The sequence below is a fragment of the Arachis ipaensis genome, chromosome B01, assembly GCF_000816755.2.
Source record: "Arachis ipaensis cultivar K30076 chromosome B01, Araip1.1, whole genome shotgun sequence".
In the NCBI taxonomy this organism is placed as follows: domain Eukaryota; kingdom Viridiplantae; phylum Streptophyta; class Magnoliopsida; order Fabales; family Fabaceae; genus Arachis; species Arachis ipaensis.
Window position 1 is genome coordinate 9950640 of NC_029785.2, and position 15128 is coordinate 9965767.

A 15128-nucleotide genomic window follows, 5' to 3' on the forward strand; every position below is an offset into this window, starting at 1 on the left:
CTTAGAAATAATAATTATAATATGAAGATTCCAATTTTTAAATATAAGTTTACCTGCAACCCTAAAGTCCATGACTACATGGTGATAATCGTTTAAGGTACTACATTATCATGCTCTATTAAATGTCAACTATTAAATTTATTGGAAAAAAAAATATTTAAAATTACTAGAATACTGATATTGCCATTTTAACTGGAAAATTTTTTAAAATCCCAAGGATGATCCCTGTATAAAGTGTGCTTTGAAGTAAAAGCTCCTGACTTGTAAGGTGTTCCAATGTGGAATAAGAATACTAAAGGGGAATACCATATATGATTCAACTATCAATACAATGATTTATCAATCAATTAATTTTAATAGCATAGTGACCAGATCTTAGTTCATTCCTACAGAATTGTACATAGAACGCCCAAATGCGGCAAAAACTTCTCACTCGACCCTTTCCATCTGTTTTTCTTCCTTTTTTTTTTCCCGAGGCATCATCATTTTCTTTAATAAGCTTATTTTTCACGAAAATACATAATATCACTGTCTATTAACTCCTGAAATGAATGAGGGCTAAATTCAACAATTGTAACACCTGACATGGTATTGTCCAACAAGAAATACACCCACCCTTATGAAATACTGAATGATTTATAAGAGCCGAAATCAAATCCCTCCAGCAGGCACAATTTGATCCATAAACTTACAAGGAGATACATCTGTGTACACAAAATTATTCGCCCTCATTCAGTATTGGTACTATGAGCGGTTTCATCTGCGCGAGATATACAATCGCCCACCTGAGAGCAATCGAATGACCAAAGTGTTATTGACGACAAAAACTTTCATGAATACAAACATTGAAAATTTGGAACTGCATTTATAAATTAACATTAGTTTATTACTCCAGGGAGGAAGATTTGGATATTTGAAAATTAAGTAACTGAAAGAGCAAAAAAAATGTGTAGCATCAATAAAAAAGTAGAGAAGATTTGGAATAAAAAGTAAACATTGGGGACAGTTTGATGTGATGCGCTACACATTATTCTCTCCACTCATGTAAATAAAATTTTATTACAAAATCCCTGTGGGATGGTAAAATACACGTAATGATGAATAGAAACTCAATCATTACATCAATTATTTTGTTCTAGTAAAGGATTTAGAATGCAGAAACAACGGATAAAAAAATAAATTAGTAGTTATAAGAAAGATTGATAATACACAAAGTAACAGCAATTCACAATTTAGTCATAGTAATGAAAATAGTGGTAAATCAACTACTTTTAATCTAAGTATCTAACCTGTAAATACAAGGTGAATTCTAGTATGTCTATGTTTATGGTGGTTAAGGTAGCTATGTAAGTGGTGTTAAAATTAAAGTCACACTTTTCTTAGCAACACTTTAAAAAGCACTAAAATAATAAAAAAATGTTGCTTTAATTTTACCAACACTTTTTGAAACACCATAGCCACCATAACCACTTTAACATAGGTATACTAGAATGACTCTAAATACAATGCCCTAGTTCAAGTCTTAAACAGAAGTATATATTACAAGTTATCAAGGCACTTCAATTACAGAGATTAGCCATTTTGTTTCAATCTTTCAGTTTAGTCATAGTAGTGAAACACGCTGGTACTACAACCTTTTATTCCTATCCTGATTATATAATAGAACTACATATTATTGGACACTTCAATTACACAGTTTGACATTTCATCTCAACTACTTTTACTTTATTGAAGGCTGCTATATAAGACACGTATTTGGAGAAAATCACACAGTAACATTCTAATGCCACTATCATGGACAATGTGCGTCAAAGAACAGTAATAGAAACAAGCAGATTCATAACCATTTAGTTACAGGAACATCTCATCCCGTGAGTGTAAAACTGGCATCATTTAACAATTTCCTCACCCAATTGATACACAAATACTGAAAGCTATGATTTCTAATTCTGACATACTGCATACTACCAAAAAATGCCAACAAACAGAACTTACATCATCCAGCAGCATATTGTTGCAGTAATGACCAAAGTTAGGTGAAAGCTGCAAAATAATAACAAGTGATTAGAAACATGTACTAGCTGGTGTCAGTCTAGATTTAGCTAACAAAATTGAATAACTTATTATTAGAAAATTTGCTTTAACCCATTCTTAGACTAAAGCCCATTCTTCCAAATCATGTTTATATAAATTTTATATTACTCCCCAGTTTTTTATTACATATTTTACTTATGTCAAAAATAATATTATAAACTTTTAAACTATATAAAATAAATACTTTTAACTACATTATTATATTGATACTGAAAATGTGTTTAATTTTGTTTCAAAAAAATCGACACACGTGATCACTATCTGGATTAATAAAAATTTTAATCCATAGCGGTAAAGGGTGCAAAGTCTTACATCAATGTTTAAAAAAGGGATTCATATAGAAGATGACAACAAATACTTGAAAAGCCGATCATACACTGTCTTAGCAACATTATATTCGATTAAGTCCTACTCCTACACAGCTTTTCCCATGAATGGATCCATTTGTTTTGCTGTGAGCCCTAATCATTAGCTATTCTGTATTACAGGGTGGCAATCACTGTGTAGAAGATTGATATAGATTTTTTTTCCCCCAAAATGAAGAGAGATTAGGCTGATAAATAGGCTGTTAAATAAAAAATTTCTAACTAGCTTGTAATCCTAGAACAATAGGTGGAAAAAGCAAGTGGGGTGAATCCATTGATGATACTTCCTTTTTTCCTAGCTATCTATTCATATTTGTTCTAATTCAAATATCTACAAAGATGACAGTTTTGCACCATGTGATGCGATGGCAATCAAATAAATCTTCAATCCTTTGATGAATTGGATTTTAAAAATTAAACATCCTCAAAAACACCAGACATTTCATACTCCTCCGAGTCCATCAGTTATGCGGAGTATAACTTCCAAGTCCACACACACACTACTACTATCATGTGCACAAATGAACTCATTCTAAAGTCAAAACCCGTGATGAAATAACTCAAATTCAAGCATATTTCAGTTGAGACGGCCATAATAAAATCCTCTTCAACATTATCCATACTCAATTAAGCTGCAGAATAGTTCAGAAACGTAAAACTAAAATCCAATTTCGTGCACAGCATCCTAGTTCTACAAATGTAGCAGTTATCAATGTTGCACAAATTGATAAAACTGGGGGAATAAAACCCTATCAAAAACAAAGAAATGAAAGATTAGGAGCAGCATATTACATATTAGTGGAAGGCCCTCTGTTGCAGCAAATTCTGGTGAAAAGGCACGCAATTATACCAACAACTAAAAAGATTAGCGACGTTACCAAGAAACCCATGCCGATTCGATTACGGATCCTGATCAGAGAAAATGGATTCCTGACACGAAGAGAAATCGAAAAATTTTGATGAAGTTGAAAATCTTTTCGGATAAAAAGGAAAACCCTAATTTTTGGGGTGGTTCTGTGTTTGGTTTCCGAGAAAAAAAAAAAGAAAATTAAAATTGAAGGAATAAAAAGAGAAATCCAAGCGTTACGAATGAGTGTTACTATGTTACCTCGGAGGTTTGTGAAGCTTGGTGATGACAGTGTAGAGATCTCATGGTGCCCGCTGCTTCGTCACATTTCGCATATACTGAAACGCGTCGACATTCCTCTGATTCAGAGAAACTGGGCCTGGGCCTTCCTAGGCCCAAACAACGGCCTCTCTCTCCCAGTGGCTTCCATTCCCGGTGACTACAAAGATTTTGAAGTCCAAATTCAAGTGACATTCATACTCTCTTAGGTAGCTTTTGGTGGAGACATCAACGGATGAGACTGAGAGACAGAGATTAAAATAAATTTTAGTATTTTGTTTGATATAAAGTGGGAGGCAGAAATTAAAATAAAAATAAAATTTTAATTTAATTTGTACAAAAGGTAAAATTGGAATTAATTAATTGAAATGAAGGTATTTTAGATATAAAATGTTATTAAAGTTTCGGTCTCCATCTCTAAAAATTTTAGTCTCCTGTATCCTCACTTTTTGGAGGTATTGAAATACTGAAATTTTGGAGACAGAGACAGAAATTTTAATACTAATCTATGAACCAACAAACATGATACTTAATCTCAGTCTCCCAGTCTCTGTCTAAGTACCTCAAAACAAACGCTACCTTAGTTACTCTCTTCCACTCTCTTCCACTCGAAAGTAGATTTTAGCTCGCACTTGTCCAATTGAGGCTAATAGAACGCCTCATATAGTTTGTGTTCGTGTCAGTCCAAATAGTCGACAAGTGTATTGGTGACTAACGATGTGTAACATTACCGTGATAATTCTGACCTTTAGACAGGTTTATCTAGTTTTTTAGTAATTATATTTTTCGATGTTGTTTTTAGAGTTGATGCGTGATATACATATTTTGCAGATCTAATGCATAAATATGTTATTGTTACAAGTTGGACCATTCTATTGGGTTTGCGAACGTTTTTTTCAAAAAAATTAGTAATTTGTGTTTGTTAAATGAGTAAAATTAGAGTTGAACTTTCTTGATAAGTTAAATGAGTTGGACACTTGGACTTGGCACCGGATTCGATCTCAGAACGTTTGGACCATTAAATGGTCTCATAATAAAATATGTTTTTAAAGTCTTTTTAACAACTGCTACATAGTCCTTTAACTAATTTTAATTACAAATTGACTCCATATATTTTATTTAATTATAAAAATAGTTTTTTATTTTATATATTATTATTTTATCAATCATCTATTATGTTTATTAACAATCAAAAACAAAAATAATAACGAATTAGATCTTCCATTGATCGTAATAAAGCTTTTGACAATTCCAATGGATTAAAAGTTTATATTTGATCGGTGACGTGATGAACCGTAAAATCGTATTTCATTGAAAACTAATCGATTGAAATTTCAAAACAATCGATTGAATTATAACTCAATCGATTGGATTACAGTTTATCACAAAACAATCGATTGAAAATTGCAAGGCAGACGCATAAATCAATCGATTGGTTATATGACCCAATCGATTGAACGATGAATAAAAATTGGATTTTTGTAATTCAATCGATTGTTTATAATTCAATCAATCAATTTGCCGTGTCTTTGTTGCTGTTTTGTTGAATTTGTTGCTACGTTGTTGAGTTTTTGTTGTTATTGATGATAAACTTTGATGTTGGGCAAAGTATTACATTGCATTGGATGCCTCTCCAAAAGCAATATAATTCAAACCTGAAACCTGCCTCCAAGATGTGTATATTCAACAATGACACCTGAAAAAAGTAAAAATTTATTATTTTTACCACCACATTCAAGATACAACTCTTGCTTCCTTAAGTAGCAAAATGCATAGAACTCTCTGCAACTCCTTGGCATCAATCAACCCTTCTTTGTTCTCATCATAGACATCAAAATCTTGTTTCGCCTCATCATTGCTTTGTTATCTTTATCCTGTCAAATTAAAATTGTTATCTTACTAGTATATGTGCCTGCGCATAGTGCTATGCACGGGGAAGTGCTAAATCAAACAAGTTTAGATGAAATTCTTTTATATATCATTTAGAAAAACATTGGACCATGGACTATGCAGACTATATATTGATAGACTAGATTGGTCATATAGCAATAAAAACTTTGGACTATGCAGGCTATATGTTAGTAGAATTGACATTCTATAGCTGTTTAATAGTACTCAAACTATATATCTGCCAAAGTCATTGGTTATCTTTTCTAAATACGAGGCACATATTAGATTGATATTTTTTATAACAAGGATACAACTATTTTCATGTAAAACTCTCCATGCTTCAAAGATGTTTCTGTAATATTTGCTAATTTACCACAAAAAGATTAGAATAAAAACACTAAATTAATATACATTCAAATGATTAAATCGGAGGAAGAATAGATATCACATAAACAGTCACAATGTCAATCTGTTACCGAGGATAGCATCTAAAGGTCCCATACAAATATGCTCTTATATCTCTTGCACATCCACAAGTCTAGGAATTAGAAATTCTTTAACTGACTTACAGAGAAATTCTTTAATGGTAGATTGATGGTGGTCTATGCCTCTATGTCTGCATCACCTCTGTGCATGTTAAAATTAAGTTGTGTTCATTCTGTTAACTAAATTATACTTCCTCAAATATATTAGATTCTCCAAGTCCGGCCACTATATTTGGTATTTACCCATTAAGAATCACTGTTTCATTCACCTCAAAATAACAGAACACAAATAAGTTCCTCATTTAGTTAAAGGATAAAACCAAATCAGCCTTGTAGCTTTTCAGCTCCTGCAGATTCCAGTAGCACTTAACCTTGCATTGACAAATTCTAAGAGTAAGTGATCAGAGGACTAAATTAGAATATAGCACAAAAGATAAGATTTATAATTTTTTTTAAAAGCTAAAGGGAAAAATTTTAAATAATAAAAAAATGAAAGAAAAATGAAAGACAAGAAACCAAAATAATCCATTTACAACTAATTAGGAGGTTTTCTTCTTCTTTTTTCTTTTCTTGTTAACTTTTATTTTGATTATCTAACTACTTGGATACTCAAGCAATCGATTGTTTTGGTGAGACCCCAGATTGTTTTCAAGCATTCAATCGATTGGAGGATATAAACAATCGATTGAATTACAAAAATCCAATTTTTATTCATCGTTCAATCGATTGGGTCATATAACCAATCGATTGATTTATGCGAAAACATGCTGCCTTGCAATTTTCAATCGATTGTTTTGTGATAAACTATAATCCAATCGATTGAGTTATAATTCAATCGATTGTTTTGAAATTCCAATCGATTGGTTTTCAATGAAACACGATTTTACGGTTCATCACGAACGTCACCGATCAAATATAAACTTTTAATCAATTTGAATGGCCAAAAGCTTTATTACGATCAATGGAAGATCTAATTCGTTATTATTTTTGTTTTTGATTGTTAATAAACATAATAGATGATTGATAAAATAATAATATATAAAATAAAAAACTGTTTTTATAATTAAATAAAATATATAGGGTCAATTTGTAATTAAAATTAGTTAAAGGACTATGTAACAATTGTTAAAAAAAACTTAAAAAACATGTTTTGTTATGGGACCATTTAATGGTCCAAACGTTCTGGACCATCGAATCCTTAGCCCTTGGACTTTAAGATTAAATTTAAAAAACACTTTTGAAAAGGTTAACAAAAACATTATAAAATAATATAAAAAAATATTATAACTAATGTTATGATTTGGTGGAGTATTTATTGGTGTTATTGTTGCATAGCATATTATTGACTTGTTCTAATTGATCTCCAATAGAACATACCTCAACTAGAAAATCATATATAACAAAACATTAAATGAGTACTTCATTCTTCATTCTTTTAAAATAGCAAAAATTGCAGAACACAAACAAAATGTACTTACCGTCAACACTCAATAAAAAATACAGACGTGTTGAAACTTGAAAGTCTTCAAAATGTTTATATTTCAAAGTGTAGGTTCGCTTGTCTATGTTTCCATGGTTGTCACCAGCATCTCAGACTGAATGCATAACTACAGCTCTTTTAAGATGTTGGCATACTAAAATTTCCTGTTGCGGATGTTTTTTGTTTTTTTAATCAAGGGTATGAACTATGAATAAATTTTGTTTTTTATTTTCTCTTTTTTATTTTACATATTGTTAAAGAATTTTCTTTCTCTTTTTCGCTTTTTTTTTTTACCGATGAAATTTTTTAAAGATTACCATCCATTAAATATTTTTATTTTTAATTTTTCACTTGCTTTTTTTTTTTTTCCACTTTTTCTCATTCATAGGATTCCATTTTTCTTTTGTATGGTCATGAATTAAAAAAAGGTTTAACATTCTAGCCTAATCACGAATTGGACCGGCCCTCGTGATAAAAGATACGTATTCAGCTCAATAAAACAATTTGGGCCAAATTATGTCTGGAGTAGAGTCCAACAATTTATTAAATCTTATGGGTTACCTTTGAAAATACTATGCTGTGCCTTTTTTAAAACCTAAATCTTTAGGGGTCAAACGCAATTCCATGATAAATCTGAAAACCCAGATTAAAATGTCCCCACTCGAAAGGCCAAATCAAAACCAAACAGCAATGTAAAAAAAAAAAAAACTCTTCGAATCCAAATTCAATTGCCATTCACAGTGGTCTTCCAGTGGCTGCCATTAAGCAGAACCTAACAGCATCCCTTGAGGTTCAAGATGGAGAGGATTGAAAAAAGAAAAATGGACAGGTTTAGTGCCCTACCGGACTCCCTCATCGGCCACATTCTGTCCTTCCTCCCCACCAAAACCGCCGTTTCCACCAGCCTCCTCTCTCGCAGGTGGCGCTACCTCTGGCAGCATCTCCAAGTCTTCAACTTCCAACTCGAGGAAGAGGAAGAGGAAGAGGAAGAGGACGAGCAATACGACTGGTCCTTCATGCACTTTTCTGCTTTCGTAAACGGAGTTCTTGCGCAGCGTAGGAATCGAGACATCCGCAAGTTCCGCCTCTCAAGCAGCTACACAGGTGAAGCCTCGTTCCATGCACGTTCTTTCAATTACTGGTCACTTGCTGCCATTGGACCTCAACTCCAGGACCTTAATCTTTCTTTGTATGCTCCGTATTTAAAGAAACACTTCGTGTGGTTTCCTTCTTCCAGCGTCCTACGTGGCATCTTCAGTTGTACTTCTCTCATTTCACTCACTTTGGATGGTTTGATATGCGTCAATAAGATATCGTCTGTTCATTTGCCAGCCCTCAGGACTATGAGACTCTCCATGGATACACCGTATCCCTTAGACGTGAAGATTTTTTCTGGCTGCCCGGTCCTTGAAGATCTTTATCTCCAGTTTAACCAAATAAATGCTCCCAAGATAATTTTTCCTAATTCCTTGAAGAGGCTGGAAGTTCATAATCGCAAGTCATCTACACGTAGAGAAGTTGAAGTTGAAATAGAAGCTCCGGCACTTGAATATCTTACTTTCTTCTTATATATTGGACTAAGCCAGTTGACTGTCAACAATTTGCACAATGTGAAAGTAGCAGATCTTGATCTCAGGGAAGACGATCCTGATTATATACATATGCTTCTAAATGCACTCAACCGAATAAAAAAGCTCCACTTGCATATTTCGATATTAGAGGTTGGTTATTCAAATCTTATTAACATTCTTGTGGATTTGCAATTGTTAATTGTAGCTTTGATCCTATCAATATTATGCTTAATATATGCTTGTCTTCCGCTTCAGTGCATACTTGGTGCCCCAGCTTTTGATTTTCCGGAATTCAGTTGTTTACTTCATTTAGAGCTAAAATGTTTCAATCCGACTCTAATCATAAACCTGCTTTACAAGTGTCCTATGCTTCAAGTTTTCAAGATTTGTAATTATGAGCAGGTTTGTCACTTATTATTTTGTTTGATTTTTGATTCATGATCTGGTATTTCCTTGCATCCTCTTAGCCTTCTTGTACCTTGTTTTCAGATTTGGATTGAGCCAACCGGCAATTCTAGCAGCTGGACACCCCCTACTTGTGTTCCTGATTGTCTTGCATCACACTTGACAAAAATTGAATTCAAAGGATATAAAGGTTCTAATGATGAGCTGGGATTCATTGCCTATATCTTAAAAAGTGGGATTGTTTTGCAAACAGTTACTGTTAATCTTGATTCGCTTAAGAATGAAAAGGGCAAGAGCAAGAAAAAATACAATATCACTAAAGAATTGTGTGCCATCCCAAGGGGATCCAACATGTGCCGAATTGAAATTAAAGACTAAGACATATTCCCTTCAGGTATGTATACGCACCATCCCTGTCTTTTCTTTATTATTTTTTACTTTGATAAAAACCATCTCTGTCATTTGTGTGAATGTGTCTGACTAAATTAAAGCTGTTATGAATTATTTCTTACTTGTTTCCATGGTGTTCTTCAAGAATAGGATATATTATGAAAAAAATTGATAGATGTGTTCTCATGTGAGAGTCTTATCAAATACTTGTGTAGAAGCTTTGGATAACATTATTTGATTGATTCTAATTTGCAATATTGAGTGACACTGTGAACATACTAGAATTAAATACCAAGAACACACTTATTCGATTCCTTATTGCTGTCCTTGTATGTACCGAGATTCAATTTCATTGTTAAGCTTCCAAAGTTCATCCTTAAAGTGAATGTTGGAATTTTAACTTTGTTTGTTTTCACTTTTCTGTACTCAAATTACATCCATGCTTAATATGTATTCATTCTAATTCAGGATTTTTATTTAGCTAATAGCTATTCAAGTTAGTGATGGATGGACTTTCTTTTGTGAAATTTTTGTTGTAGAAGCATTGTTGTTTCATAGAGAAAACTTGCCTTTGCTTTCTTTTTTATTCCCCGTCTTAAATCTTGTGTGGTCGAAGAAGAAATTCTTTTGTCCATTCTATAATCTTTTTCAGGTTAATTTATTTAATGACTTGTGATTAAGGTAAATAGGTTATTCTAATCTTATTAAACTTTCTAGTTGACTTAAGGGCTTGTGAGTGAAGGTTCTGTTTGTAAAGAGCCTTCAACTGGTACATAGATGTGATTGCTTGATTTCATCTCCCTTAGGATAATTAAGAATTTTACCTTCGATACGAAAACGTTTTAAGAGTGTAAAATCTAAGGCAGTTGGAGTTTACATGGTGGCACATGCTTGTTTAGAGACAATTTTTTGTTTATCTTTTAGTAGTTTTATTTATATTTTGCTGATTGTTGTAATATTTATTTGTAAACAATTTTATAATTTTTTAATGTATTTGACATTTTTGCTATTTCTTGCGATGTCATGGGTATGACGTCATAGTGATTTTTTACCGTTCTACTTTTATATCAACATCACCATCATCCACCATCTTTAGATGTAGTAAACAACTGAATTCCGGAAAATCAAAAGTTGGGGAACAAAGTATGCGCTGCGAAATTAATAAATAATTAGTTAATAAATTAATTATTATTCAAAGAAATTAAAAAAATTAAATTTATAATTTAAAAAAGTAGAAATATTTAAAATACGAATTTTGACACTAATGTTAAAGATTTTAGTCTAAAACCGAACCAACAAATCAAACCAGTTAAACCGGATCTAAACCAGACCCAAAACCCAACTTATAAACCACCGAAAATGAGCTTTCTCCCTTCTCTTATATGAAATACGCTGAGAAGAGAGAGATTCACCTAAAGAGGAAAGAACCATAATTCAATCGTCCGTAACTTTTAATCTGGAATTCCGATTGACAAGCCGTCAGCGGCCACGTGTTCGTCTTGGAATTCTCTTCAATTCTATCTAAACAAAGTGGTAAGAAATTTGCATTTCTCACCCAGTTCATTCTCCTCAATTTCGTGATTTTAGAGTTTGGGTATTGAAGAATTGAATAATTTTGATGGTTTAGGTGAACTCTAGTAGCAGATAATCACTAGATTTTTGTTCAATTAATCTGTGGGTAAAGTAAGAAACTATTAAACCCTTGTGAGTCATTGAATAAGTGAACCCCATGATGATTATAATGATATTGTGTGAAATAGATTGTGTTTTGGTTGACTTGAAGTTCAATTGGGCGATTTGAAACGAAATCCGGGTGATTAAATTTGAGGAATTGACGTTTGGAAACTTGAGACTTATGAAAAGAGAGGTTTTTGATGTGTTCCGAGCTTAGGGAGGAATCAGCCAAAGTATGGTTTTGGTTTCTCGTAGTTAATGTTTAATATCATGTGAAAACTTAGGCTAGAAGACCTTAAGATAGGAATGAACTGAATGAATTTTTGGAATTGTGTATATGGTATGTGATGGGTGATTCAATTTTAAATACGGTTCGCTATTAGAGTTGATTGTTTTTTTGAAAAAGATTTAATATTGGAATTGGTTTGATTTGGAAATAATTTGATACTAGGAATGATTTGAATGACTGAGAGGTGTTTGATTTGGTGGTTGGGACCCTTGAAGGGTAGCAAAAGTTCAAGTTTTAGAGGAAATACGGTCGAAATTTTTATGAAAATTGGAGGTTTTGTTTGAAGTGATTATTTAGAAAGATTTAGGTTTAATGATTTTATGATTTGATTTTGAGTTATTAAGAAAATGATTACGCTTTAAGATTGATTTATTTAGAAAAGAATGAATTAAGTTTTGAGTATGAATTTTTGACCGGGTACTTTAACTCCTCGAGTTCCTCCATGGGCATATATATATATATATTTGAGCTTGGGGATGTGCGCACAGAGGGATTGTCCAATAGTTAGCCACCAGGACATGTCAGATTGACTATATAACTGACATGAGATTCATCAGCCATATGACAGACATATATCATACGCATTTTGTATGTTTTGTTTGAGTATGCATTGTTTTAGTTTGCTTAATTGCTTAACCCTGCTTATCTTTTACTTGTTCTACTTGCTGTAATTGCACCTCTATCTGTGATTTCCTTACTTGACTTGCATGTGTATATTTTCTGAGAGACCCCTCTTGGCAGAGGTGTGAAGGGGGTTGTTCCACCGGTGATTTGGAGAAATGGAGGAGACAGAAAGTGAAGTGTTAAGTTAAAGTTAGATTTAGAACTTGAATATCTTAGATAACTTAATTTCTGGTTTAGTCGGATCTTTAAGCTGAAATCTGAGTGTCGAAATTCTAGAAATGCCTCTAACTTTTCTAAGACCTTTTATATTAACTATGTGGGCACCTTTACCATGCTGAGAACTTCTGGTTCTCATTCCATATATATTCTGTTGTTTTTCAGATGCAAGTCGAGAGGCACATCGTTGAGCGTCTGAAGCCCTCCTTACAAGCAAAGAACTATCTTTTGGGCTGTTATATTTTGTTTTAGGTTATGTATATATGTATATAGAATTTCTGCATGTTATATTTTGTATTTTGCCCTTTTAGAGGTTACTTTTGGAGAAACAGGTGTTTTATTTATTTTTTTGGGAAAAACTTTGGGTTATGTATATATATGTATATTCTGGCTGACCTTAGCTTCACAATTCACAGGTCGAGTTTAGAGCTTAATATCTGTGTTTTGAAATTCTGATTTGTATATTATGTTTTTAGCCTTCTTTTGATCTCACTTATCCGTTTTACGATTAACCTTGCGATTGTGACACGATTTTCTGTTTTCGCTTTTGTTTAGCTTATTCTTTAAGACTCCTAGATATGAATTCTTTCAATTATATTTATGTACGTAGTTTACTTTTAGAGGTCGTAATATCTCGCCACCTCTGCTTTATGACTTAAGCATAAGGTTCTGTGTGGTAGGGTGTTACAATGCGCTTGTTTTGGTTCAATTCAACAGGTTGTATGGGCAAACGTCCTTCACGTAACCCGTGATTCTGACAACTAGCCGCTGGTAGAAGTTTTGAAAAAACTGGGTCTGCCAAGAAGGGAGACCCACCCAATCGTATAAAAATAAGAGAGAGGGACCTACCAATGGCAAATCTTAAAAAAAATGTTAGTGGAGTCAAATATATAATTAATTATATATACATATTATATAACAGCCGAACACGTCATCGCCGATCAGTACAGAAGATCTCGTCCGAGATCGACCTACAGTTTCAGGTAACCCTCAGAACAATACTCATGTGTTGATTAAATGTATAGACCTTATGCATTGATGTTCTTGCATATAATTGGGTATATATATATATATATAAAGAAGAGAATGTGTTTGTAGTAAATTTTGAATCCAGATTAAAAGCTTGTGGAAGACTTACAACAAAAATAAAAACCAATTAAATAACTTGTATCAAATAAGATAAGTGGTCACAATTTTTAGTTTTATAAAATATTTGGAGGGCCATGGTCTCCTACCTCTTTTCGAGTATGTCATCGTTATCTTAATACTAGTTGTATCATTGTACGGACACTAATTTAAACGTTGAAGTATCTTTATAGATGATTCTACCCACCGACCAACCGACGACCCACTGAAGGCCCTCTGTTGCAGCAAATTCTGGTGAAAAGGCACGCGATTATACCAACAACTAAAAAGATTAGCGACGTTACCAAGAACCCATGCCGATTCGATTACGGATCCTGATAAGAGAAAATGGACTCCTGACACGAAGAGAAATCGAAAATTTTTTATGAAGTTGAAAATCTTTTCGGATAAAAAGGAAAACCCTAATGTTTGGGGTGTTTTTGTGTTTGGTTTCCAGAAAAAAAAACTAAAATTAAAATTGAAGGAAAAATAGAAAAAGAAATCCAAGCGTTACGAATGAGTGTTACTATGTTACCTCAGAGGCTTGTGAAGCTTGGTGATGACGGTGTAGAGATCTCATGGTGCCCGCTGCTCCATCACATTTCGCATATACTGAAACGCGTCGACATTCTTCTGATTCAGAGAAACTGGGCCTGGGCCTTCCTAGGCCCAAACAATGGCCTCTCTCCTCCAGTGGCCCCCATTCCCGGTAAGGCGGTAACTACTTTAAAATCTAAGTGGCATTCATAGTCTCTTACTCAGTTACTGTTATTGGGTGGCTGTTACAATACTGGGCCTGGGCTGATACAATACTCCTCTAATGTTGAGAGAGTTAAAATTCCGTGAAATTTAAATAAAAAAATTTGGATTTATCTAAATTTTTTAATTTTATTTTTTTAATTTTATTTTAAAAAAATTACTTTCGTCTCTTCCTCTTCTTGTTAAGAGTGATTGCTATCCTACCCTCTCTAAAGTAATACGTATTACGTAAGTTACCTTTATCACATTTTAATTGGGTGTTTATTTTAACATGAGTTATTTTAATCTTATGAGAGTTGGAAAAGTATAGGATACCAATATATTATCTGCCAACTTATTGCCAACAATAATTAATTATTATATTTTAAGAATAAATAACCATTTGTACTCTTGAAAGATGAATACGCTGACATTTGTACCCATCGTAGCCTAAAACTAAACTTGTACCCACGATAGATGCCCTCCGTGTGACAAAAGTGTCCCGCCTTGGATCTGCACTTGGTTTGTGGTAATCCGATCCTATGTGGCCCTCCAACCCTCCAAAGCCATATCTACGTGGATTTGAATGTTGTCTATCACTAAGGGTGTGGAAAAAAGAACGACACTTCGCGAGAGAATCCATTGCGCCCTAGCAG

The 15128-nt window shown here is 33.2% G+C and overlaps 2 protein-coding genes and 1 long non-coding RNA gene across 5 annotated transcripts; 1 reads left to right on the forward strand and 2 right to left on the reverse strand.

Moving 5' to 3' along the window:
* LOC107622172 (V-type proton ATPase subunit e1) lies at nt 287-3798 on the reverse strand. Of its 2 annotated transcripts, XM_016324140.2 has the most exons (4): nt 3568-3743; nt 3252-3389; nt 1996-2043; nt 288-785 (listed from the first exon to the last, which is right to left on the reverse strand). In XM_016324140.2, exons 2-4 carry the CDS (start codon nt 3347-3349, stop codon nt 719-721), a joined length of 213 nt encoding a protein of 70 aa, XP_016179626.1. In that variant the 5' UTR covers nt 3350-3389; nt 3568-3743; the 3' UTR covers nt 288-718. The 2 variants fall into 2 exon arrangements, with proteins under 2 accessions (XP_016179572.1, XP_016179626.1); XM_016324086.2 differs by lacking the exon at nt 3252-3389 and having other exon boundaries at nt 287-785; nt 3568-3798.
* On the forward strand, nt 8120-13101 carry LOC107622062 (FBD-associated F-box protein At4g10400-like). Of its 2 annotated transcripts, XM_021117265.1 has the most exons (5): nt 8120-8544; nt 8773-9161; nt 9267-9413; nt 9501-9810; nt 12775-13101. In XM_021117265.1, exons 1-4 carry the CDS (start codon nt 8238-8240, stop codon nt 9792-9794), a joined length of 1137 nt encoding a protein of 378 aa, XP_020972924.1. In that variant the 5' UTR covers nt 8120-8237; the 3' UTR covers nt 9795-9810; nt 12775-13101. The 2 variants fall into 2 exon arrangements, with proteins under 2 accessions (XP_020972924.1, XP_016179503.1); XM_016324017.2 differs by having other exon boundaries at nt 8122-9161.
* Nucleotides 11073-14317, reverse strand: LOC110269440. The gene is made up of 3 exons (XR_002358312.1): nt 14270-14317; nt 13962-14090; nt 11073-11087 (listed from the first exon to the last, which is right to left on the reverse strand). It is a non-coding gene; the product is annotated as an uncharacterized LOC110269440 (long non-coding RNA).

Coding starts and splice junctions, on each gene's coding strand:
- LOC107622172 (XM_016324086.2), bottom strand. CDS start 3,780: ATGTCACTTGAATTTGGACTTCAAAATCTTTGTAGTCACCGGGAATGG. Junction 2,044..3,567: donor AAGCTTCACAAACCTCCGAG/GTAACATAGTAA, acceptor ATTATTTTGCAG/CTTTCACCTAACTTTGGTCA. Junction 786..1,995: donor ACAATATGCTGCTGGATGAT/GTAAGTTCTGTT, acceptor GATTGCTCTCAG/GTGGGCGATTGTATATCTCG.
- LOC107622062 (XM_016324017.2), top strand. CDS start 8,238: ATGGAGAGGATTGAAAAAAGAAAAATGGACAGGTTTAGTGCCCTACCG. Junction 9,162..9,266: donor TGCATATTTCGATATTAGAG/GTTGGTTATTCA, acceptor CTTCCGCTTCAG/TGCATACTTGGTGCCCCAGC. Junction 9,414..9,500: donor AGATTTGTAATTATGAGCAG/GTTTGTCACTTA, acceptor CCTTGTTTTCAG/ATTTGGATTGAGCCAACCGG.